The sequence below is a fragment of the Mobula hypostoma genome, chromosome 14, assembly GCF_963921235.1.
Source record: "Mobula hypostoma chromosome 14, sMobHyp1.1, whole genome shotgun sequence".
Taxonomy (NCBI): domain Eukaryota; kingdom Metazoa; phylum Chordata; class Chondrichthyes; order Myliobatiformes; family Myliobatidae; genus Mobula; species Mobula hypostoma.
This window is the reverse complement of record NC_086110.1, coordinates 19,742,537-19,766,914: the sequence shown is the minus strand read 5'-3', so window position 1 is coordinate 19,766,914 and position 24,378 is coordinate 19,742,537. Positions and strand designations below refer to the sequence as shown.

The following is a 24,378-nucleotide window of genomic DNA, read 5'->3' as shown; positions in this document are numbered from 1 at the left end:
CTCGACCTTCGACATCGAGGCGGGCAGTCATAGGAGAAGATGAGCCGCCTGCTCTAATGGAAACAGACGACAAGATGACACCGAGGTGGGCAGTCAAAGGAGAAGATGAGCTGCCTGCTCTAATGGAAACAGATGACGAGATGACACCCTAGTGTCCCACCACCCCAACACCCAGGCCGCGGATAGATACCGATTCACGGAGAATACAGCAGTAGCCGGGAGACACACAGCACATTTTTAAGAAAAAAGCCGAAATAAACATGCTAATTAATTAGGTGCCGCCCGACACGTAATTGTTGGCCCAGATCAGAGACGACGCAATCGGAAATCGGCACTGATCTGGGCCGGCAATTACGTGCTGGGCGGCACCTAATTAATTAGCATGTTTATTTCGGCTTTTTTCTTAAAGATGTGCTGTGTGCCTCCCGGCTACTGCTGGACCCCTGCATGCTTCGTGGCAATATATCGGTTGGCGGCCTGGACGGTGGGGACCACTGCACTACCCCACCATAATCAGTGTGCTCGGTGCTGAACCAATTCTGGTAAGTGATACTATACTGTACATACATTATTTCTACTTTACATAGGCTGTGTATTTTTACGTGTTATTTGGTATGATTTGGCAGCTTCATAGCTTAAAGGTTACTGGAGAGAGTGTTTTTGCCAACAGCGCTTGCGTGCGATTTTCGCTTCGGAGAACAGTGCCAGCAATGATTGTGGAAAAGTATTTCTACTTTATATAGGCTGTGTATTTATCATATCATTCCTGCTTTTACTATATGTTACTGTTATTTTAGGTTTTATGTGTTATTTGGCATGATTTGGTAGGTTATTTTTGGGTCTGCGAACGCTCACAAAATTTTCCCATATAAATAAATGGTAATTGGTTCTTCGCTTTACGACATTTCGGCTTACGAACCGTTTCATAGGAACGCTCTACCTTCGGATGGCGGGGGAAACCTGTAAGTATAAACTTCATTGCTATCAATTAAGAATTAGTTTTATTCAGTTACTCAATCATTAAGCAGTGAATATGACTTTCACTGTATCTTTTTGTCTTTTGGTAGGCTAAGTTAGAAGCTTCAGAGGGCACAATAGCTACATTATAAATAAAATGAAAAAGTATCAGGATGCTTGTGTAACTGTAGAGATTGCTCTTGAAAAGTTTTGACTTCATAAACTGTATATTATGGAAATAAGTCAATTAACATTAATAAATTGAAGGAAACTAGAACAGAGTGGATTGAACATGGAAGGGAACCAATGGATTGACAAACATTTCAGCATTTGCATATACATGCAGTCAACTGGTTCCAAAAAACAATGAAAAGACTATGTAAGTGTGTTATGGCTTAAATCGCTCAGACTCAGAAAGCAAGCATTCACTGTAATACTTAACCAATGTTATACTGCATTTTGAATTGGTCTTGTAAAGCCGCAGTGGCAGTTTTTAGATTCTCACGTTAAGCACCTCAGTCACAACTCACCCTATGTCAATAATATGCCTTCTCTGAACTTGAAGCTCCCCATTACATCTGTTTGGTTTTTTTTATATATGACCCATCCAGTGCCTTCTGTCAGGGATTGCCAACTGGTGTTGAATTGAAGGGCTTTGTTCAGGGTTTTCTCTGCAGCAGGGGTTCCCAGCTATTTCTTTTATGCCACAGACCCCTACCAGTAACCAAGGGGGTCTATTGAATGACAAACTCATTTCACAAAGAGCTCTTGTATTAGCAGATAAAAGAGCTTCAACCCCTCAGTATAAGCTGCATTTGAAGTTATGGGCCAAATAAGCTATTAAAATATATTTTAATTTACCACCAGAGATGATAAAATATTCTACATATAGTTAAAATAGGTGCAGGAGTAGGCCATTCAGCCCTTCGAGCCTAAGAAAATATTAATGTCATGGGCAGAAAATACGTATATCCTACAGGTCAGATTATGGTTTTCCAAGCTCATCAAATGAGTATGATTAGTGACCTTTCAATAGTCTTTTTGGCTTTACATTGATTTGCCTTCTTGTCCTAATCCAATTGATACTCGTTATATTATATAAGTGTAAGCCATGGAATTACAATATATACAGCTCAATGCATCACATTTATTATTAGTGGAAAAATAAAATCCTGGAATGAGTGACCTTTAATACAATGTGTAATTTAGTATTGCTTTAGTTTTGAACTATAACCCAACAAATTCTTTGGAGAGGCTACCCAGTAATGTTTTTATCTTGACTGGTGTGTGCAGTACATAGTCATTTTTTGAGAACCTGCAGTTGTGTTATTACTGATAAACAATGTTGCTGTGGATTTTTACTATTAAACTCTTAAGATAAAAGCACACTATTTATAGTAAAGCTCCTATTGTTCAGGTCCTTTTTAAACTGTTTGCTTTTAAAATTAGTCACCATGAATTTGCACGTTGAGAGTTATGTAATGAGTGCTTTGAGCTTTAACCATTTAGCAACAACTTGTGAGTAAGATATAATTTCAAATAAACCTTTTGGCAATAGAAGTGGGAGACTGCGTGGGAATATGCATGCTTGGTGTCTATCAGTGTGTTTTTACTGCTCCCTGGAGCATCATGTTACCTTGTGCACCAATTCATTAAGGACTTTCATAAAAACATTCAGTAGAATTCCTTAACTTGGCTCTTGGCAGGGTAATGATTTCCCCTCAAAATCATGCCAAATAATTTATTGGAATGTACTGTGTGGCACTTTGGAAATGCAAGTGTTAGATCTGAATGGTGGTGTTTATCGGGGAGTTTGCATAAGCTGGAAACTATTACTTATTATGGACCTGCAGAGTAGCCTGCTGAGTTCATCACTCCAGGCAGATGAGTCACTTCCATTTCCAGGGAAGTGGACATGATTCATCAGAATGCTGTGTTGTTACTGGAAGGTAGATCTAATTGTTCATGTAGGTAGTAGTGGAGTTGTGTGGTGATGTAATTACCATTGCAAATTGCTGGTCATCTCAGTTGTGAAATTGCTGGTCATCTCAGTTGTGAAATTGCTTGTTGGAAGTTTGATAATTGTTATAGTCTCTGTTGAAATCTGGAAGTGATTTTGGATTTTGTGGATAATTACTCGTGTGAAAAGGTCATGTATAGTGATGCAGATCTTCATGTTTTCTTTGAGTTGATGGGTGGTGACAATCATGTCGCTGCATCTCTAAATGTTGGGAATCCAAACTGTGTGATTTTTGGGGAGCTGCTGTCTGGCCACTGGGTAAGGATGTTGAGGATCTTGGCCATGCCATTTTTCACTGTAGAGAGTTCACAGAACACCCTTTTGAAGTGTGGCTGCTATAGGAACTGGCCTCCATCTTGCGTTTTCTGTATGTTTTCTTTGATCCTGGCCATTGATCCCCACAAAATATCCAATTTCACTGGAGGCTGGTCTAAAACAAGACTGCAGATTGCCATATTATATAGCCTGGATGAAGGTTCTTGGCCCGAAACATCAATTGTTTTTTTCTCTCAATAGATGCTGCCTGACTTGCTGAGTTCCTCCAATATTTTGTATATTTTATGTCAACTTTTCTCGCCACAGTGCTGCATCTTACTTTCAAGAAGGAACATGGCTAATTTGAAGGAAATCACTTCCACTCTGAAACCAAAACCACTCTAATCTTGGGCATCGAGCAGCACGTAAATCATGCTTGCTTTTGTGCATACTTAGAAGCCATACTAAGCAAGTTATCATTGACCTGTTTAGTGCAGTATACAAGAATGGGCCGTTCCCATAAAATCTGGAAAGGAACTGTCCTTTGCCACCCTGCCCCATTGTGTGCCACCAATAAAGGCAGTGACCATTTACTTTGGGTGTCACCTGCCTTCACCTACAGTACTCGTGCTCTGCCTCTGAGGAAGGAAAAAGTATTTTGAGGTCAAGTACTTAAAACTGCCACACATCTCATGGTCAGCTTGAAACAGTGATCCATGCCGCCTTGTGAGCTACCAACAGAAGGCATTTCAAAGCACTGTATTGTGTACTGTACTGTACTGTGGCCAGTATTGTTCCTGCAAAAGGACATGGGAAACTCTAACAATAAGTCGTGTATGTAGGTGAAAAGGGTGGCAGTGGGCCAGCTAGGAAATTTCTTCCAGGGTACGACTGATAGCTATAAAGATTTGGTTTCTCAAGTCATTTTCGAAGTTTCCAATTTCTTTTTGTCTTTATGACCAGCTCTTGACCGGTAGAGTTCTTTTGCTTCAGGAGTAAAACTAAACACTGTGTGGCAACTTGTTATAATGCCAATGCTGGGTCACTTCTCTTGAGCAGAAGTATAATAATTATTTTGAAAGCTGCTACAATTTAATCATAGGTTATGACTGCTACAGTTTGAGACAAATGGAATGGGCAAGATTTGTGACTGCTTTTGCTATATTCTCAAGTTCAAGTTTAATTGTCATTCAACTATTCATGAATATAGATAAATGAGTGTTCCTCTGGACCAAGGTGTAAAGCATATGACAGATAACACAAATAGTACATGCTTATGATTTCAGAAAAACATAGTCATAAAGGAAAAATAGACCTAGTCCGTGAGTGGCATGACTAAATTTATGGGATATTGTCCTGATCCACCTTGTTCTGGCACTGCGCCAGCACTGGAGGGCAGCAGCGCGTTGATGGGATGGTGCTTCATGATGCAGTTGATGTTCTTCGTATCCAACAGTGGCTTGTGATCGTAATAAAGACAGACAGCCAGCCAGCAAACAAATACATCTTTGGTTGGACCTGGAGTGGCCATTGTTTTTGAGTGTCTCTCCACCTTACCACTATTAACATTATGAGGATTAGTCTTTAAATGTATTGATTAAAAGGAATAAATCAATTATAACAATTTATATTTTGGTTTTCTATTGACTGTAAGTTTTTATCAGTCTGATTTTATCAACTGATCCCTGTTTCCTATTTTTCCCAGAGTTGTTGTTATCAGTTCTTTGTTTGATTTTCTGTGAAATGAATGCATTTCTGGCGTCCACTTCTGTAAAGTTGCTTACGTTACGATAATTTTGTTTGCAGATGTCCCACAGGTATGTTGAATACCCATCCAATAATATTTAGACAATGTAACATTTAGACAGTTAATATGTGTGAATGTACAACTGGATGGCCCAGGATTTTTTTTTACTGTTTTTTTTTGGACAAATTGGGAACCTAATGCTGCTCTAATCTTTTGGATCCACTGCTAACGGAGTACAGATTTCCCCCGCCATCCGAAGGTAGAGCGTTCCTATGAAACGGTTCGTAAGCCAAAATGTCGTAAAGCGAAGAAGCAATTACCATTTATTTATATGGGAAAATTTTGTGAGCGCTCGCAGACCCAAAAATAACCTACCAAATCATGCCAAATAACACATAAAACCTAAAATAACAGTAACATATAGTAAAAGCAGGAATGATATGATAAATACACAGCCTATATAAAGTAGAAATACTTTTCCACAATCATTGCCGGCACTGTTCTCTGAAGCGAAAATCTCACACAGGTGCTCTCAGCAGAAAATCTCACGCAAGCGCTGTTGGCAAAAACACTCTCTCCAGTAACCTTTAAGCTATGAAGCTGCCAAATCATACCAAATAACACGTAAAAATACACAGCCTATATAAAGTAGAAATATTGTATGTACAGTGTAGTATCACTTACCGGAATTGGGACAGCGCAGAGCACACTGATGGTGGTGTGTTAGACTGAGTCGTTGCAGCTTGGGATGGTGCAGTGGCCCCCACCCTCCAGGCTGCCGACCGATACATTGCCGCGAAGCATGCGGGGGTCCAGCGGTAGCCGGAAGGCATACAGCACATCTTTAAGAAAAAAGCTGAAATAAACATGCTAATTAATTACGTGCCGCGCAACACGTAATTGTCGGCCCAGATCAGTGCATCGCCTCTGATCTGGGCCGACATTTACGTGTCGGGCAGCAACTAATTAATTAGCATGTTTATTTCGGCTTTTTTCTTAAAGATGTGCTGTGTGCCTCCCGGCTGCTGTTGCATTCTCTGCGAATTGGTATCAATCCGTGGCCTGGGGGTTGGGGTGGTGGGACACTGGGGTGTCATCTTGTCGTCTGTTTCCATTAGAGCAGGCGGCTCATCTTCTCCTATGACTGCCCGCCTTGATGTTGAAGGTCGAGGTTCGTCGACTGCTGTGGCTGATGTGGAAGGCTTGCTTGACTGCTGAGCCTCACGCATTTTTCTATCATACAGTTCTTTGTAAGCACTCAAACCATCCTGCAAATATCCCCTAAACCTACGTACCCTTTCAAAATTAAAGTCGTACTTTATCATTGCAGCGAAAATCTCACGCAGTTGCTTCACGTTCATTTCGCTACTGCATTTGGTTTCGATTGTTATCCTTTCCTCTTCCAATTGCATCAGCTCTTCATCTATCAGTTCTTTATCTATCAGTTCTTGGTCATGGGATGCCAAAACCTCTTCAACATCATCTTCGTCAGCTTCCACAAGCCAAACTCACGTTGTCCTTACTTTGTTCACCACGATCAAAATGTTTAATTATGTCTAGTTTTACGCCAAGTGTAACACTCTTACGAGCTCTTTCAGGCTTGTCCAATACCTCAGAACTTATCTTGCAAACGGCTGCTCACAGGCACGTGTTAAAGCAATGCCGTTCCGAATCCGGGAGAAAGCGGCTGCTCAGGGCGCATGCTGATTTTTTTCGTAACAGTGAAAACACCTTCTGTTAGGGAAAACAGGGTACTAATGTAGGTCTTTCGTGACAGTGAGGTTTTGTAAAGCGAACGTTTGAAAAGCGGGGGACACCTGTACTGCTATTTATATTAAGTTTGTTACTCTCTTCATGTAGGTTAGTGCCTTGTGCATTTTGAAGCTCTTATTTGTATTTTCAGGATGCTACAAGGCCTGAATCTAATATGTAGACTGTTACTTTTGTTGATGACTGAGTTTCTTATGTAATTACTATTGTAATCTCATAAATTTGGGTAATTTTGCTGATTTGCTTTTACTGTTTTATAAAGACCCTGCCAAAATTAAGTCACCTGTTTCTTCCCAGGAAAACTGAGCTGATCATACTTCAATAACACATAATGCTCGATCTTGATTTGGTGCAATGACTGCTTTCAAAGGATGATCATTGTTGGAATTTTAAGCTTTGTAATTCAAGAATGATATTTATAACTGGTCTACCTAATAATATTTATCCTTTAATAAGGAATATTTATGGCCAAGTGTCTACAACCGTTAATCACCTTGTCAATAGTGTTGATTAATGTTTGTCAAAGTTGGCTGCTGCAGGCAATGTTCAAGAGATTGTTCCTATGACAACTTGCATTCAGTAATAACTTCAGTAATTCTCATGGAGGCCTCTTAATGGAGATGTGGAGGGAAGAAGTACAGATGCTGAACCAAAGGAGAGATTAGGAATGGTGATCGTAGCTTGATCAACAAAGACTTTAAAATGCTTAGTTTCTCTCATTCTAATAATCTCCTATCATTCTTTGGTGATCCTTCTTGTTGCATGCTTTACTATTAATTAAGTTCACTTTTTCACAGATTACCTTCTCCCATTTTGTTTTATCATTGTCAAAACCATTTGTTGATTTCTATCATAACCTCTTTTTTGGAAAATAAATCAATTTCAAGCTTTCCTTCAGCTTCTGGTGTTTGTTCTTGAATATCATCCAGTGACTTATTGTTGTCTGCTTTATCTGATCTAAAATTGTTTTCCTCTAAGAAAACCATTGTGCTGTTAGCAAAAGTGTAACTCACCTATTCAAAGTTTAATTCAAATTCAGTACCTCAATGTTTTGATATTTGGTGTCTTTTTGCATAAGATTCAGAATTCTATTTGCCGTTTAATAATTTTTTTCCACCCATAGCTGTGGATTTTTTCCTTTCATTATTACCTAAGGTGATGGTTTTCTGTCTGCATTACCACTACATATTTCATAATATGGACTTTCATAGTTTATTCAGAAACGCAGAAAAGAATTGATCAAACCGAGGAATTGATAATACTGCAAACAACAGGAATTCTGCAGATGCTGGAAATTCAAGCAACACACATCAAAGTTGCTGGTGAACGCAGCAAGCCAGGCAGCATCTCTAGGAAGAGGTACAGTCGACGTTTCAGGCCGAGACCCTTCGTCAGGACTAACTGAAGGAAGAGTTAGTAAGAGATTTGAGAGGGGGAGGGGGAGATCCAAAATGATAGGAGAACCATTTTGGATCTCCCCCTCCCCCTCCCACTTTCAAATCGCTTACTAGCTCTTCCTTCAGTTAGTCCTGACGAAGGATCTGGGCCTGAAACGTCGACTGTACCTCTTCCTAGAGATGCTGCCTGGCCTGCTGCGTTCACCAGCAACTTTGATGTGTGTTAATTGATAATACTTCCAGCCAGACCTAAGTGATCACAGTAATAAAATTCAAAGTATTTTGTCCAGTTTATGAACAAAGGGAATGAATGCTTCAGATGAGGATCCAAAATGGGAGCTTGGACATGTGTACCAGGACCTTTAATTGCCTTTGAAGGGTAAAGATTTTTTTTTTGTCCTTTTGTCCAAATTAACTTTGCTTTGCAGACTGGCTTTGTCTCTCATCAACTTGCTGATCCCCTACCACAAAGCTATTTAGCTTGATGTATGTGTCTTGCATTTGAGCTGAATAGAGTGTTATAAGAAGCTTTGGATTATTTATTAATGTATTGGTGTAATGTTAATAACTGCACTTCTAAAGGAAGAGTGAAGGATTGTTGTCCAACTGCAGAGTCGGCAACCCAACCAATTGTTCGCAGAATTGGTATTTTATAATAAGCTGTCAAAAGCAATTTCACTGCGTGTGCTCTGTGGCCACTTTGTTAGGTACATCTGTACACCTACTCATTAATGCAAGTATCTAATCAGCCAATCATGTGGTAGCAACTCAATGCACAAGATAATGCAGACATTCATGAGGTTCAGTAATTCAAACCAAACATCAGAATGGGGGAAGAAATGTGATCAAAATGACCTGTTCCATGGAATGATTCTTAGAGCCAGACGGGGTGGTTTGACTATCTCAGAAACTACTGAATGGAATTTTCATGTGAAACTGTCTCTAGAATTTACAGAGAATGGTGCAAAAAAAAAATACAAAATCATCCTTTAAGTGACAGTTCTGTGGGCCAAAACACATTGTTAATGAAAGAGGTCAGAGAAGAGTGGTCAGACTGGTTAGCTGACAGAAAGGCAACAGTAACTCAAGTAACTTAGTGTTACAACAGTGGTGTGTTTAAGAGCAGCTCTGAACTCACAACAGATCAAACCTTGAAGTGGATGGGCTACAGTAGCAGAAGACCACGAACCTACCCTCAGTGGCTACTTTATTAGATAGTGGTCACTGAGTGTATACTAGAAAATGGTTAATCCACCCTGATGTTTTTTCCCCCTAAAATATATTTCTCTCATCAAATTTCTTGCCTACTTTTGATTTTTTTTTTTAAAACCTGGAGATGCACCTTAGATGCTTGCCTAACCACAATATCAAGGCGGCTTTAGAAGTGTATGTCATAACAAAGCAAATCCCATTTAGCCTGCAATATTACTGGAAATAATAGATCATCTATCATTGTTCGCTTATTGGGTAAGAAAGAGCTCAGGCCAGTGTACCGCTACTAATTTAATCTGTCCGATCAGAAGTTCTAATGCTTCTAGTTTTACAGGAGACATGGGTGCCATGGTAGTGTAGCAGTTAGCGCAACATTATTGTAGCTCGGGGTGTTGGAATTTGGAGTTCAATCCTGTCATCCTCTAAGGAGTCTCTGTACGTTCTCCCCGTAGAATGCACGGCTTTTCTCCGGGCCCTCCGGTTTCCTCTCTGTACGTTCTCCCCGTAGAATGCACGGCTTTTCTCCGGGCCCTCCGGTTTCCTCACAATAGTCCAGGTTAATTGGTCATTGCAAATTGTCCCTTAAATCGGGATGTCGGGGGTTGCTGGGCGGTGTGGCTTGAAGGGCCTATTCTGCACTGTATCGCTACAAAATAAATAAAATTAGTAATTACTGACTGATTAGTGCAGTTGTACAAATTATAGCAATTGGTTTTTAACTCTCTCACTAGTTCTTGCAGATGATTTGTTTGTAATGCATCCTAATTTATTTCAAATCCCTCTGCATTTTACTAAGTTGAGCAATTGGCATGGTATGTAGATGTAGCTCAAGATGATCCTTCAAACAAAGTGATTGTTTCATTCAATATATTTGAGTACAAGTTAACTATGGAGTACAAGTTAACTATGTAGCAGAAGTTGGTTATGCTTTTCACCCAGAAATAGATAATGATACTGTGATATAACTGATATATATCTGGGGCTTGATGCAATTTCTTGAATTTTACAGAAAGAATCCACTTTCAGATTCCAAATGATCTGTGAAGAGGAGAAAATGAGAGGAGGGATGGGTTCGTGCTCCACTATCGTGACACAACACCCAGTTTTATTTCTGGGAACTACTTTTAATTTGATCTAGAAATAGCTTTTTTCTTATGTGCTCATCTGTGATGGAGAAGGTCATGGAAGCTAGGAAATGCAGGGAAGAGAACAGTGATGTCTTGGAACATATCCACATTGCCAAAGAGAAAGTGCTGACTGTTTTAAAGCACATAAAATAGGATAAATCACTGGGGCCTAGCCAAGTGTATCATGTATCATAGGAAAATGTGGGAAGCTGGAGAAGAAATGAAGAGCATTTGATGGCTCTGAGCCTGTATTCACTAGAAATCAGAAGATTGAGGGTGACCTCATTGAAACCTGTCCAATAGTGAAAACCAAATAGAGTGGATATGGAGAGGATGTTTCCTATGGTGGAAGACCAGAGGACACAGCCTCAGAATAGAGGGGTGTCCTCTTAGAACAGAGATGAGAGGAACATCTTTAGTCAGAGAGTGGTGAATCTGTAGAATTCTTTGCCACAGGCAGCTGTGGAGGCCATGTCTTTATGTATATTTACGGCAGAGGTTGATAGATTCGATTGGTCAGGACATGAAGCGATTTGGGGAGAAGGTAGGAAAATGGGGCTGAGAGGAAAATTGGATCAGCCATGATGAAATGGCGGAGCAGACTCAATGGGCCAAATGGCCTAATTCTGCTCCTATATTTTATGGTCTTATGGGTTTTTGTATGGGAATTTGTCTCATGATTTAGTTGAGTTTCTTGGAGGTACTAAAGAGGATTAATGAAGGTAGGATGAAAGGTATGCATGGGGAGAAGGCAGTAGAATGGGTGGAGAGGGATAGATCATACAATCAGCCACGGTGAAATAGTGGAGCAGACTCTGGGCTGAATGACCTAATTCTCCTGTGTCTTGTGGTCTTATGATCTTGAATGGATTTTAGCAAGGCTTTTAACAAGGTCCTGGGTGATAGGCTGATCAGTAAAGTTAGATAACATAGGATCCAGTGTGAGCTAACCAATTGGTACCACGTTGACTTGGTAGGAGTCAGAGGATAGTATGACTTCTTGTTTTCCAGATTTGTGTACTGCTGGGTGTTCTGTTGTGTGTCATATGTATTAATGATTTGAATGAGAATGTAGTTGGCATTATTAATTAGTTTGCTGATGACACCAAAATTGGAGTATGGTGAAGATGATTACTGTGTCTAAGATTACAAACAGGATCTAGATTGACTGGGAAAGTGAGCCAAGGAACAGTGGACAGTTGGAACTGTTTACCCATAACACTTTGGGTAAAGAACATTAGGGTGAAAACATTTTTCAAAAATTCATTCAGTTTTATTTATTTTTACACAATGGCATTGCAAAGAATAATCAAACAATTGCCTTGATTAATTCCTATTTTTGCCACTTAAAATGTCCCAGGCACCCCAGACCACTTGAATATACTTTTAATCACATGCAGAATGGTATTGACTAGGAACCATATTTCTCGCCCATCGCCTTGATCCAAGTTTATGCAAAGTGTTAGACAGCACTTATTTGCTCCATGCCATTGTATGTGTAATTCTAATTATTTTTATATCACTGAGTCATTTCTCAATGATGCCTTGTTTGTCTTTGTTCCCTGCTCTGTTTCTAGCTTCTAATCCATCTCTCAATCTTTTTCTTTGAGGTTTTGACTTGGCACAGTTTCATTTTTCATTTCCTATTACTATTTATTTTTAATCATTATTTCATTGTTGGCTTGAGTATTTTATCACAATGTATTAACATTGTTGCAAATCTGGCATTATTCAGCAATCAAAGTAGATATTGACTGTTGTCATTGCATCTCATTAGAGCAGTTAAATGGCAAAATCGCACAACAAAATCTCAACTGCATAATACTGGTCGCTGCTTTAGTAACAAGTCTTTGATGAAAAATTCCAAGAACTGGCTGTAACTTGGTAAAGAGTTACATAAAAACGAATTATTCTTAGACTGGTACTGCAAAGTTTATTTTGGAGGAGAATTACGACCCTCTGTTGAATTCATTATCAACATGATAGTGGGTTGGGCTGCAGTCGATCAGAGTAGATCTGATTTAGATGACCTGATACAGCTTAAGAATTTGTTCAAGCTTTTCCATTAAAATTATTGCTGCATCTGTTTTGAGTGCTTCAGATGGTTTGTAATATAGTGTCAATGATTCTTGAGTATCATACCCCAGTATTCATCTGGCTGTAGAATTAATTACTGCTGTGCAACTTAAATTCATTTTTCCCCAATATTAGCCTCATTAATATTGCAGTCTGCTTATCTGATTGAAAATGAACGTGGATTGTTATGCAGGTTTTTTTGAATGGACTTGTATATTTTTAAGATATTCATTCCAAATTTGATAAAGCTACCATTTATGGGGATAATACAGAATTTACTATCAAAATCTGACCATGTTTATTTTTAACATTACCCTTTTTACGAAATAAGTCCGTGTAATGCTTTCAACAATACTTAAAAATGCTTCTATTTCAAAGTTTGCAGGAACTTCTAATGGTTATCTTCTCCTTTTGAAAATACAGGAGATTTATTGCACAATATTTTCTGGGCCATTATGGTACAGCTAATTAGGCATTAGTTTGACTTTCCTGCAGCTTACTTCTATGGCTACTCATAGTGTAGGGCAATCTCTTCACAACTGCAAAAAGAAAACCAGGAATCTCAGTGGAGATGGCACGATGTCCTGATATCTGTAATGGGCTGCTGCTTCCGTGGATGCTGGGCTTTTTACTGTTGCCTAAATAAACTGCCTTTGATTGTTTGATACGATTGCATGGGATTAACATTTGGAAATAGACACAATCAGCAGGTCACTCAGTGGTTGGATCGACCTTGCCTTCGAGCCTTTAATAAATCACAAGGGACAAAATGCTGCTAATAGAGATTTGAGGCAGATAATGCATTGGAGATGGCAGAGAGAAACCGGAAGGATAATACAACTCGAACTATATGAAGCGACCAGGGGCGAGAGAATGGGAGGAGTAAATTCATACTAATGGCTTAATGGTAGACTAAAGCCACCATTGGGTCAGATTCATTTAGTTGCTGACATGGATGTGCAGACAGACTTGCTTTGTACAAATGTGAACAGCAGCATGACAATAAGCTGCTGTGTCATTGAGATGGAGGATGGGAACAGAGCACAAAACCGTTATGATCTCTGCTTGATATGTTTTCAGTATTTTCTTAATTAGTGCAAAATATTTTAATTTCTTAAAGACTGCATACTGCTTTTTGCTTTCACCCTTGCCACCAATAAAAATGGACTGAACCAAATACTTTTATTTAAATATATGTATTCAGCTTGCATGTACTTTAGCTTGAAGCAGACAATGAAATGAGATGTTTTCTTTAGTCCTTGAGACATCTTTCTGAAAAAGTCTTTTGTTTGTTCCTTAATCGATTCTGTTTTAAACATACCCATTTGCAGCTCTCTGGCTTTGTGCAAACCTTTATGTACCAGGAATCACTGCAATCAATAGCCGGTAACTCCCCTTTCGGAGCTGAGCTTTGAAACCGCCTGTAAGTCCTGGCATTTTTGTGGTATGAACTGAAGTCTCAAAGGTGCAGGGTGGTGGTGGCATGGCGCATACGGGCTGAATCGTGGCGGTGGGGCCCAGACTTGAGAGCGAGGAAAGAGCCGATGTTTGACCAATTTAAGCACCAGGCCAGATTAAAAAGCTCAGGGTGTGAGGGATGGGCTGGTGTTGTTTGGTGCTCTGCACTGAACTGAGGCTGTGGCCTGCGACTAACGTGCTCCTGGAGCGGCTGCAGTGATGACTGGTCTAGTGGCTGTGAGATCACTTCCATGAACTTTAGTTCTGAATGTTAATTGCTTACTTTTTATTGTTTACACGATTTGTTCTTTTATCACATCGGATGTTTGACAGTTTTTTAATGGGTTCTATTGGGTTTCTTTGTTTTCTGGCTACCTCTAAGGAGATGAATCAAGGTTGTATGTAGTACACATGCTTTGATTATAAATGTACTTTGAACTTTGAATATGAAGTTAAGTCACTTCTTCATACTTCTTGATATAACCTAAATTGTGGAGATTAAAAAAGACACTTGTCTAGTTCCCATTGCTCCCAAAACCCTTTCCAACCAGTTGCCGTAAGTTGAGGAATATCAGGGCAAAATTTTAAAATGGAGCAAATTCAAAGGTGCTGAAGGAACTCAGTGGGTCAGGCAGCTTCAATGGAGGGAAATGGACAGTCAGCATCTCAGGTTGAACTCCTACATTTCTAACATTGACAGTCCATTGTTTCTCCATGTTATATTAAATATACGGAGGGCAGGACTTTAATTTGTGACGCTTCACACAGTAATTGGCTAATTTTTTTGTCATTGTGCAATTTGCTTTACTGGCTCCGATCATCCTGCACCTGGCCTGCTGCACTGAGCATACCCCAGCGGCATGTTTTCTAGATCAAGTGGGGTGAACAAACTGATTCTCTGTATCTGACTGATACTTGGCATGTCCTGAGTCATGATAGGCCTCGGATATTATATCCTGAGTCCTCAGTCCCAGAACATTTGCTTGCTGGCTTCCAAAGGTCATGACAGGCTCTTTAAACTTCTCTGAAGAGGCGTTTTAAAAACTATTGCAATTATACCACTAAGCATATCTTTCCCTCCCCGCCTCTCTCTGCATTCCGCAGGGATCGCTCCCTACACAACTCCCTTGTCCATTCGTCCCCCCCCATCCCTCCCCAGTGATCTCCCTCCTAACACTTATCCGTGTAAGCGGAACAAGTGCTACACATGCCCTTACACTTCCTCCCTTACCACCATTCAGGGTCCCAAACAGTCCTTCCAGGTGAGGCATCACTTCACCTGTGAGTCGACTGGGGTGATATACTGCGTCCGGTGCTCCCGATGTGGCCTTTTATATATTGGTGAGACCTGACGCAAACTGGGAGACCGCTTTGCTGAACATCTACGCTCTGTCCGCCAGAGAAAGCAGGATCTCCCAGTGGCCACACATTTTAATTCCACATCCCATTCCCATTCTGACATGTCTATCCACGGCCTCCTCTACTGTAAAGATGAAGCCACACTCAGGTTGGAGGAACAACACCTTATATTCCGTCTGGGTAGCCTCCAACCTGATGGCATGAACATTGACTTCTCTAACTTCCGCTAGGCCCCACCTCCCCCTCGTACCCCATCTGTTACTCTTTTTAATGCACACATTCTTTCTCTCACTCTCCTTTTTCTCCCTCTGTCCCTCTGAATATACCTCTTGCCCATCCTCTGGGTCACCCCCCCCCCGTCTTTCTTCCCGGACCTCCTGTCCCATGATCCTCTCGTATCCCCTTCTGCCTATCACCTGTCCAGCTCTCGGCTCCATCCCTCCCCCTCCTGTCTTCTCCTATCATTTTGCATCTCCCCCTCCCCCTCCAGCTTTCAAATCCCTTACTCACTCTTCCTTCAGTTAGTCCTGACGAAGGGTCTCGGCCTGAAATGTCGACTGCGCCTCTTCCTATAGATGCTGCCTGGCCTGCTGCGTTCACCAGCAACTTTGATGTATGTTGCTTGAATTTCCAGCATCTGCAGAATTCCTGTTGTTTGCAATTATTATTTATTATTTTTCCACAAATGATCCATGCACGTGGAATTAAAGACTTTAAAAGAAAAACAAATAAATTATTTCCCCTTGTTTGCCTTTTTTAACAGCGCAAGCTGAAAAGTACATCACAGTTCAACAAATGCACCACAATTCCATCGGTGAACTCAGTGATAGTGCATCTAAACTTCAGGATGGTGTGTGTGTGTGTGTGTCAGCCAAAGGCCTGTAGCCGCTGCTTCCCTTCAACTCCTGGTTTTGAGGAGATGTCATTCAGTCCAAAATCCACATGTGGTCAGAGCTTTCTCTAAGAGACAATGCAACCTTCTTTATTAAAATTTAGTTGTGAGTTATGATAGCAGGCAATTGCATTTCTGGCACAGCTCAACTTGGACTTTGTGTTCCAATCAAACTGGGAATCTGGATTTAACCTCCTGTTGTATTGTGGCAGAACAGTTGAGAACTAAAGAGTTACTGGAAGAATAGTGCACCTAGTTCCTCAACTTTGTCTCATATAGAGCAAGCATAGGAGCAGCAATCCTATTTGAACAGGATCACTTATTATTTGGAAAATGCCCAATAAAAGCAAGTTTTAAAAAATTGTACCTTTTAATATTTTATATTTGCTAGTACTTAATTATTTATGTCTATCTGAGTCATTGTTAAAACTCTGTAACATAAAAATAGGACGCTGTTAAGTACCAGTGGGCCTTTGGCCATTTGAGTGAGGAAACACGGCATTTACTGCCTGCCTTATCTCATGGGATACTTCTTGGGAGTCGTAACTCACTTGGGCCTCCACATCCTTAAATTTCAGGTCTGAACAGTTGAGTCTAGGAGGCAGATCCACCTGTGATGATCTAACTCCAGAACCACTTACTCCTGTAATTGCTGTCTCAATGGCTCGATCAGTGTTTCGTTGACACTTGTAAGAAGAATTTGCATTCTCATGGGAGGGATTGTAATACAGGAAAGTATGATTTTTTTTAGGCTCCCAGTGATGGCACCGAACTCTCGATCAGGCACTCAACACTCACTGGCTTCTGCTTTTTCTTGATGTGCAGAGAAGCATCCACTGTGTCATTGTGACATTTCCTGTCCTATATCGTCTTCTGAGGGAGCCGGAGAAATTATGGGCTGTTTTATGGTCATTTATAACTTAATAGGTCTGAATGAAAAGCTCCATTTTATTAATAGTGACTGGAATCAAGCACCCTTTTGGTCATTAAAAAAAGCACGTTAATTGAAATCTGCTGTAGCACTCTCGTACACTCCTTACAAGTATTAGGTTTCCCTGTTCCCTGTTCTGTTGTGTATTTTTTTAAAATTATATTTGCCCTTGAGCTTGGGACTATTTAAAATAGAAGAATCAGTAATGTAACTCATTTTGAAGCTAATTGCAGTTTAAGTTCCAGAACAAAAGTACCTGTATTTGGGATAAGATGCCTGGCTGTGCTGACTCACTCCTGTGAATGATCAGTAATCATCAAATTTTACCCTGGAGATAAATGATCACTTTTAAGATCCCCATGAAAAGGCTGAATTAATTCTTAAGTCATGGTTATTAACCTGTTAGTGCATTGACAATTGTAAAACTAAAACTGAGAGGTTGCAAAATTTCTTACTATTTTGCTGTTGATTATGGTTGTATGGAATTTTGTATCATTATACATATAAAATGGGAATTATATAGTTTGCTGCTAGTTTTAAATGATTCAACTGTAATTTAAACCAAGGAGTCAGATGTCAGTACATCTTGAGAGCAGCAAACGGTATATGTTGATGTCACTTTATCCTGAAATTAAATTATCATATGAGCTCTTAAACAACAAAACACAAGAGATTCTGCAGATACTGGAAATCCGGAGCAGCGCACACAAAATACTAGAGGATCTCAGCAGGTCAAGCAGATTTCTGTGGAAATGAAGGAACAGTCGACATTTTGGGCTGAGACCCTTCAGGATACAGTTGTGAAGAAGGGTCTCAGCTCGAAATGTCAACTGTGTTAATTGTTATAAAAGAACATTCCTGTTAAGCTTTTCTGCAAGATGTGCTGACCCTGTCTGTAGAAGATAAACCTATCATTCCAGTTGAGATGTTGGTTTAGTGGGTGTGAATCTGCTTGCATAGCTGCCAAGCATTTGCACAGTGAAGGATCGGAACTATTTTTACCATTGTGCTTTAAATGTGTCGGGAATAAAAATCCTCGGTACGGGCCATCTTTTAGAGTGCATCCGATAGTCCAGCTTCTTTTGCATGGGTTTCTATATTTTAACCATTCTGTCAGTTTAATATTATGTAAAAAAAGACTCAATTATTTTAATTTGAAAGAGCATGGAATAAATGATCCAGTAATAAAATGAATGTGATTTTACCTTTAAAAAGTTCTGACGAAATAGATGTGCAATATCGTCTGTATTTGTTTTATAACAAAAAATGCCCCACTCTGTGCTGAATTGATTGAGCGTTACTATCTCTAGAAGTTTCCGTGGAGTTTTGCAATTTGATGAGACGCAATTGCCTGGTTGTACAGAATAGAAGGGTCAGATTTTGGTTGTTAAAATCAGCGCTCGTGTTAGGTCTTGTTCTAGCTGCTCATCCAGATGTGACTGTGGTTTGACCGGCAAGGAATTATTCATTTTGCTAGTATTATATAAACTATTTCTAAAATCCAATAAAGCAAGCTGGGGAAAAATTATGGAGAGTATAATCTTTGACTTAAAATTTTCCAAGTTTTTCATTGATTGGATTCTACTTTGAAAATGGCACAGTGTTTCTGTTAACCATACTAAATACTTTGGTTACATTATTAGTAACTAATATGCAGATCTTCATTAAGAAAATTACTAATTTGCTTCAGCTTTATAGTCACTGTGGTATGTGCAATAATGCACAATCATCCAGTGTTTTATGATATTGCAGACTGAATTTTGACAATTTTTTATAGTGTCACAAAAATGATCATTTTTGAATGAATGCCAGCTTGCGATACACTGATTTTTCACCCTAAAAGCAAGGGAGCTCAGTCAAATTCTCATAATAACGATATAGCATGTTCCATATTGTGCTTATGTGGCTAGTGACTATTAATGTTACTGTATTTCTCACCTGCAGTTGGCCAACAGTTAACAAAGGCACACAGTGATATTGGTGCCTGCATAAATGGTGGATGCTGACCAGTTGTGCTGCTGGGTGAGGGTAGATAGAAAATGTTACATCTCCTCTCGATGCTTCATGACATATGGCAGTAAAAGCTGCTAGTTTAAGAAAATAGCTTCACATCTGTGATTAAACTGCATTTCCCAGCGTTGCTTCCTTCTGCAGCCACATATACCTCATTAACAAAACATGACAGCTAAAAGGATTATTAGCCTGATTTCAAGGCAGGATGTCGGAAGTCATCAAAAATTCCCATTATCATAAATTGCAGTGGGCCAAGGGAGGAGATAAAAGGTTGAATCATCTTTCTTTGCTGTCACCCCCCTCTCTTCCCCTCCCTTCTGTCTTCCCTGCCTTCCCCTACCTAAAATTGATATTGGTACAGTCCTTTAACAATAAAAAATCTCTGTGTAACCCTAAAACCATAGCACTGATCAGAGCAACCAGTTTTGGACGGCTGAGGTTTAGGAATTCACAGTTTGTAATACTATGGAAAGGGTGAACTGCAGTGCACGCATTTGAAATCGACTCAGCTGATTGTCAGCTCCCTAGACACTCAGCTGCTGGTTAATTATGCTCCCGTACTGTTGACTGTATCAACAGTTCTATGAATCTTGATGCCTTTTTGCTGTACAAAGGGAGCTACAGCAAGAAGATAGGCATTAGGCAGCATCAGAAAATGATCAGGAGCATCATGAATGCTAGAATGGCCTTGATATGCATCAGTTCTTTTATTCAGTAGAGTACTGGCACATATCTGGCAGAGCAAATTCCATCAGGTACGCCTTTTGAACTCACATCAGGTCTGTCAAAATACAGGGATTTTCTCCAGGTAAGGAAACAGATTTTGAAATTCATTTTAGTCTTGCGGTGGCCATGTAAGACCCAACATATAATAATTTTGGGGTGGGGTCATGCTGCGCCTAATAGCCAAAAGCTTCGTGTCATAACGGTCTGCTAATCAGTTGCCATTTTCGATTGTTCTGTTTCAAGGAGAGTGCTGTGCAGTAAGTATAAAGGGCTACAGTATTTTAGTATTGCAAATATGTAACTTTTTGTAGTTTGACTATTGGAGCTGTTCATTTTGTTGCATATAGAAAGTCATTTAATGCAATTCTTTGTCCAGATTTTATGACTGTGGAAATGGTAGCTGTACAGATGCTGAACCAGTGGCATTCTTTTTCATTTTCTCCACCTGATCTTTATTCTTAACCATCTAGACCTCTTTTCATTTAGTATCTTCCCATGATTGTTATACAATCATTAAATTGTATAGACTCGGGCTGCTAATGCTATCTTTGCCTCCTATATCTTGGTCTTTTGTTTCCTATTTTTTTGGAACTGAACTACTTTCTTCTGGTCTAGAATATTTAAAAAACCTGGCCAGGATGACAATGTCTCTCAACAGTTATAGTTTTGCCTTTTTGGTGAAATTTCAGGTCAAATTCCTTCATAAAATGCATCGTTTTACTCTGGTTGTCAAATTGCAGTAATGTTGAAGGGTCAAATAGATTTTTAATGCTTTAAATAAAAATGTCATGTAAAATATTTTTACTTTTCTGCTATTATATTCAAATATGCATGTAAATTCCATTTAATTATCAACAGGAAATATTGAAATTTGATCCAATGCCACTTTGTGTTTAGCTTGATAAAAATGTGGATTTCTGTGTTGCCATTACTGTATTAGGCTGAAAAATGCTTATTAAAGCTTGCAACTAACTACTTTTTATTTTTCTCGGTACAATTAAACTGTGATTTATTAGTGTCATGCTCCTCTTATTTCAGAGGAAGCATCCATTCAAAGATATTCTAATTATCCATTGTTTCAAAAGGTTTATATCTGAAAGGATGGGTGTGTCAAGTAACTGCGTCATATGGAGCTTGTTTGCTGTCTGAAACCATTTCTACATTTTGCTTCTAGTATATTCAAAAGACGATTAGAAATATCTTTTTAGTATGTGAAGAAGTTCAATGGAGAATTATTTGGAAAATTGCACTCCCAAGCATTAAACCACAGTGGAATGACTGTAAAATCCAAATTTCTTTGGAGAGGTATACCACAGATGGAATCGGCTCACATTATTTTAATAGCATGCTTAAAATGTTCTGAATTGCAATATATTTTTTAAAACCACTGCTTTTTGCACTACATAGAAACTTAGAAATTGGCAACAGCAAGAATTAGAGTGCAATGTCAAGGCAGAAGTCATTGTCCATGGACTTCTGAGATGGGGTGGGGTCATTTGAATGATTGCTGCACCATTGTGCACACTCTGCATAGAGTATGGGACCAGATGAAAAAAGGTTTGCAGTTCGGAGATGAGAAATGACAAGGACGATAAACTAATTAGCAATTGTTTTTCACCTATCATTTTCAGTGATGTTGCTATACAGCTTTGGGAGCAATAGAGATGCCTGCAGGGGGAGACTAGCGGGAAGCCGCAAATTCACAAATTTTTCCATTAACTTTTCCTATTCCTATCAGAATGGCAGTTATTGGAGCTTGTGCCAAATAGGCGGCAATATGAGGAATATACTGTCTAAAGAGTGTATTTGCAATTTTAAATGAGTGAGTTCACTGTCATTAGTTCAATGCGCAATTGAGACTCTGGTTGTAGGCTATTGCCATAAACCTGTAATGGTGTTTAACAGGGTGTAATTTCGGATGATGCAAATTGTATGTGCCGCACCAAGTTTTTAAAATATCTGTAGAAAAATACTTTCAGCTGGTTGGTTACATTCAGCAGATTTCATTTATCTAATTTTCCTGTCTCTTCCCCCCCACCCCCCCCCCCAATTAAGCAGATGTTGCGGTTATGCTAGAAATATATTCAGTGGTGAAGTCTGGTGTGATAGAATTATAAAGAATGTTTTTCTATATCCTGTAGGGTTTTCTGAAGAATGAACGCGATAATGCATTGTTGTCAGCCATTGAAGAATCCAGAAGAAGGGTAGGTGACATTTTCGATTCTATTACTGTCTCTTAACAATAACAGACTGCAAAATACTACATTGTTGGAATCGTATGTATAGTCTATTGACAATAAAATGGCAATTTCATTTTTTTCCCATAATAATGACAGAGTTTAGAAATACTTATATAACATTGATAGAGGAAACTTGGCATTGATTTACTCTTGAGAAAGGGTGCTCAGTTATTTTCATGTTACAGGTTGTGCTATATTCATGGTGTGAGTGCATTATGCAGTAATTACGAAACATCTTTATCAGTTCTTTACATAGTCCGGGATGACTTATCTCTCTGCCGAAGAGCTGGAAATAGAGCTCCCTTGGTGCATTGTGAATTAACGTCAATTCAGTGCATCTGCACTGATGTTAAAGCCATCGCAAAAACCAAACCAGGCCTCAATTTGGCTAGCTGTTTCACTTGAAGGGTAGCTGAACAGCAACATTTTAATATTAACTACACAATGCACATTCTATGGAATCCATTAATATTTTATAAAAAAACACGTCCAGCAAGCCAAGAAAACAATTAACTCCGTGATGCTGATCTCAGAAAAGACAAACGAGCAGAGCACCAGGGTGTGTTGAAAGATGAGTGCCAATTTTCTGGTATTTTCATTTGCAAAACTGTAAAATCACATCAGATAAATGAAAGATAAGATTTAGCAGGTAAATAAAAATCATTGTTTTTTATAAATGTATCCTTTCTTGTAGAACTGATGCAGGAAGAATTCATTATAAATCTGTGAAACTCGAGCTGAATTTTGTTCTGAAAGATTCTCCTTTTCCATAGAAGAAGATTGAGATAGTGCATTCATAAAAATAAATCTTTAAAGGCCTCATTTACAACTTGGAGCTGAATATGCTAAAACAAAATCTTTTCCATATTCCCCTTTTTCTGTAACTGATTTCTGATTACTATGTGCTTGCTGGCCTCTTGAATCCCAACCAAGTCATTTTGTTGGAATTTTTGTGGTATGTTTATACAGAGTAGGCTTTGAGCAATTAGGCAACATAATAGCCAAATCCAATATTTTCCTTACAAACCCCAGATCAAGTATGCAAGCGTACTTCCCAGCAGGCGTCACCAGTGAGCTATCAGAAAAAAAATCCTGTCCTCTGATCTATCTTAACCAAACAGGGTGAAATCTGTCTCTAGTTACTTGTGGCACACAGGAGTATGTATGGTATTTAGTCTGTATTAAATATAACAAAACACTCAGTGAATTTACACGTGGATTTATAACTAATAATTTTTCCGACAAGCAATGGCATATTTTGGAAATAATCATGAGTTTTTGTATTGGGTATCAAGTTATTTGTTTAATATTGGCACCACATTGACATTATCCTTGCTGAAATAATTTCTCAGCATGTTTTCTTATGCCAACTCAAACCAACCAGTTCATTCCACTATTGTATGGCAGTAGTGAAACAGATGATAATGTAATAAAATATCATTTTTCTGAGAGCAAAACACAAAATTCTGAAGGAATTCATCAGATCAGGTGGCATCTATGAAGAGGAATAAAGAGTCAATATTTCGGGCAGAGACCTTTCATCAGGACTGGAAAGGAAAGGGGAAGAAACTAGAATAAGGTGTGAAGAGGGAAAGGATTACAAGCTGGCAAATGATAAGGTGAAACCACAAGGAGAAATCTCTTGTCACTATTTCTCAGGAACACCTAACTTAGACTTGCAACAAAGAATTTTATTTGAATAACTCACAATTGTTAGCTGGAGTTAAAGTAAGTGTATGTTTAGCGTTGAAAGTGTTAAATTACTGAATAAATGTTTGAACAATGACCTGGAAGTTTTTTGGAAAACAAAGTATAATCAACTCCACTCGTTTTCCTGCTACAAAAACACTGACACAGACCGTCATGGCTCATACTTAATATGTGTTGCCCATGGAATTGTACAGAAGCAAGAGTCACCATCAATGCAGAGGAAGGAAAAAATCAATTATTAAATATTATTCCAACTGGCTTTGGCAGCATTTACTCTGACCATGGATGAAGGTGATAGAAGAATGGAAAAAAACCTGACATTTCCATACTTCAGTTCCCAGGCTACTTGTATGACTCGCGTGCATACAAAAGAACGACCTGCAGTAATTTGCTAGAGTAATCCAGGAAATCATTGACCTATGACGCTTTCTTGTTTTTGTCCCGAAAGATAAATGAAAACTTCCATGGTTGTTTGAGTCAAAGTTTAT

The 24,378-nt window shown here is 39.2% G+C and overlaps 1 protein-coding gene across 11 annotated transcripts in view; it reads left to right on the top strand.

The window, feature by feature from the left end:
- The window catches only part of nup93 (nucleoporin 93), a 241,711-nt gene that overhangs the window by 140,270 nt on the left and 77,063 nt on the right, over window positions 1-24,378 (top strand). For all 11 annotated transcript variants that reach the window (XM_063066763.1, XM_063066768.1, XM_063066771.1 and 8 more), the window contains one exon: window positions 22,082-22,144. In XM_063066763.1, coding sequence (XP_062922833.1) covers window positions 22,082-22,144 — 63 coding nt within the window. The remainder of the gene's footprint in view (window positions 1-22,081; window positions 22,145-24,378) is intronic.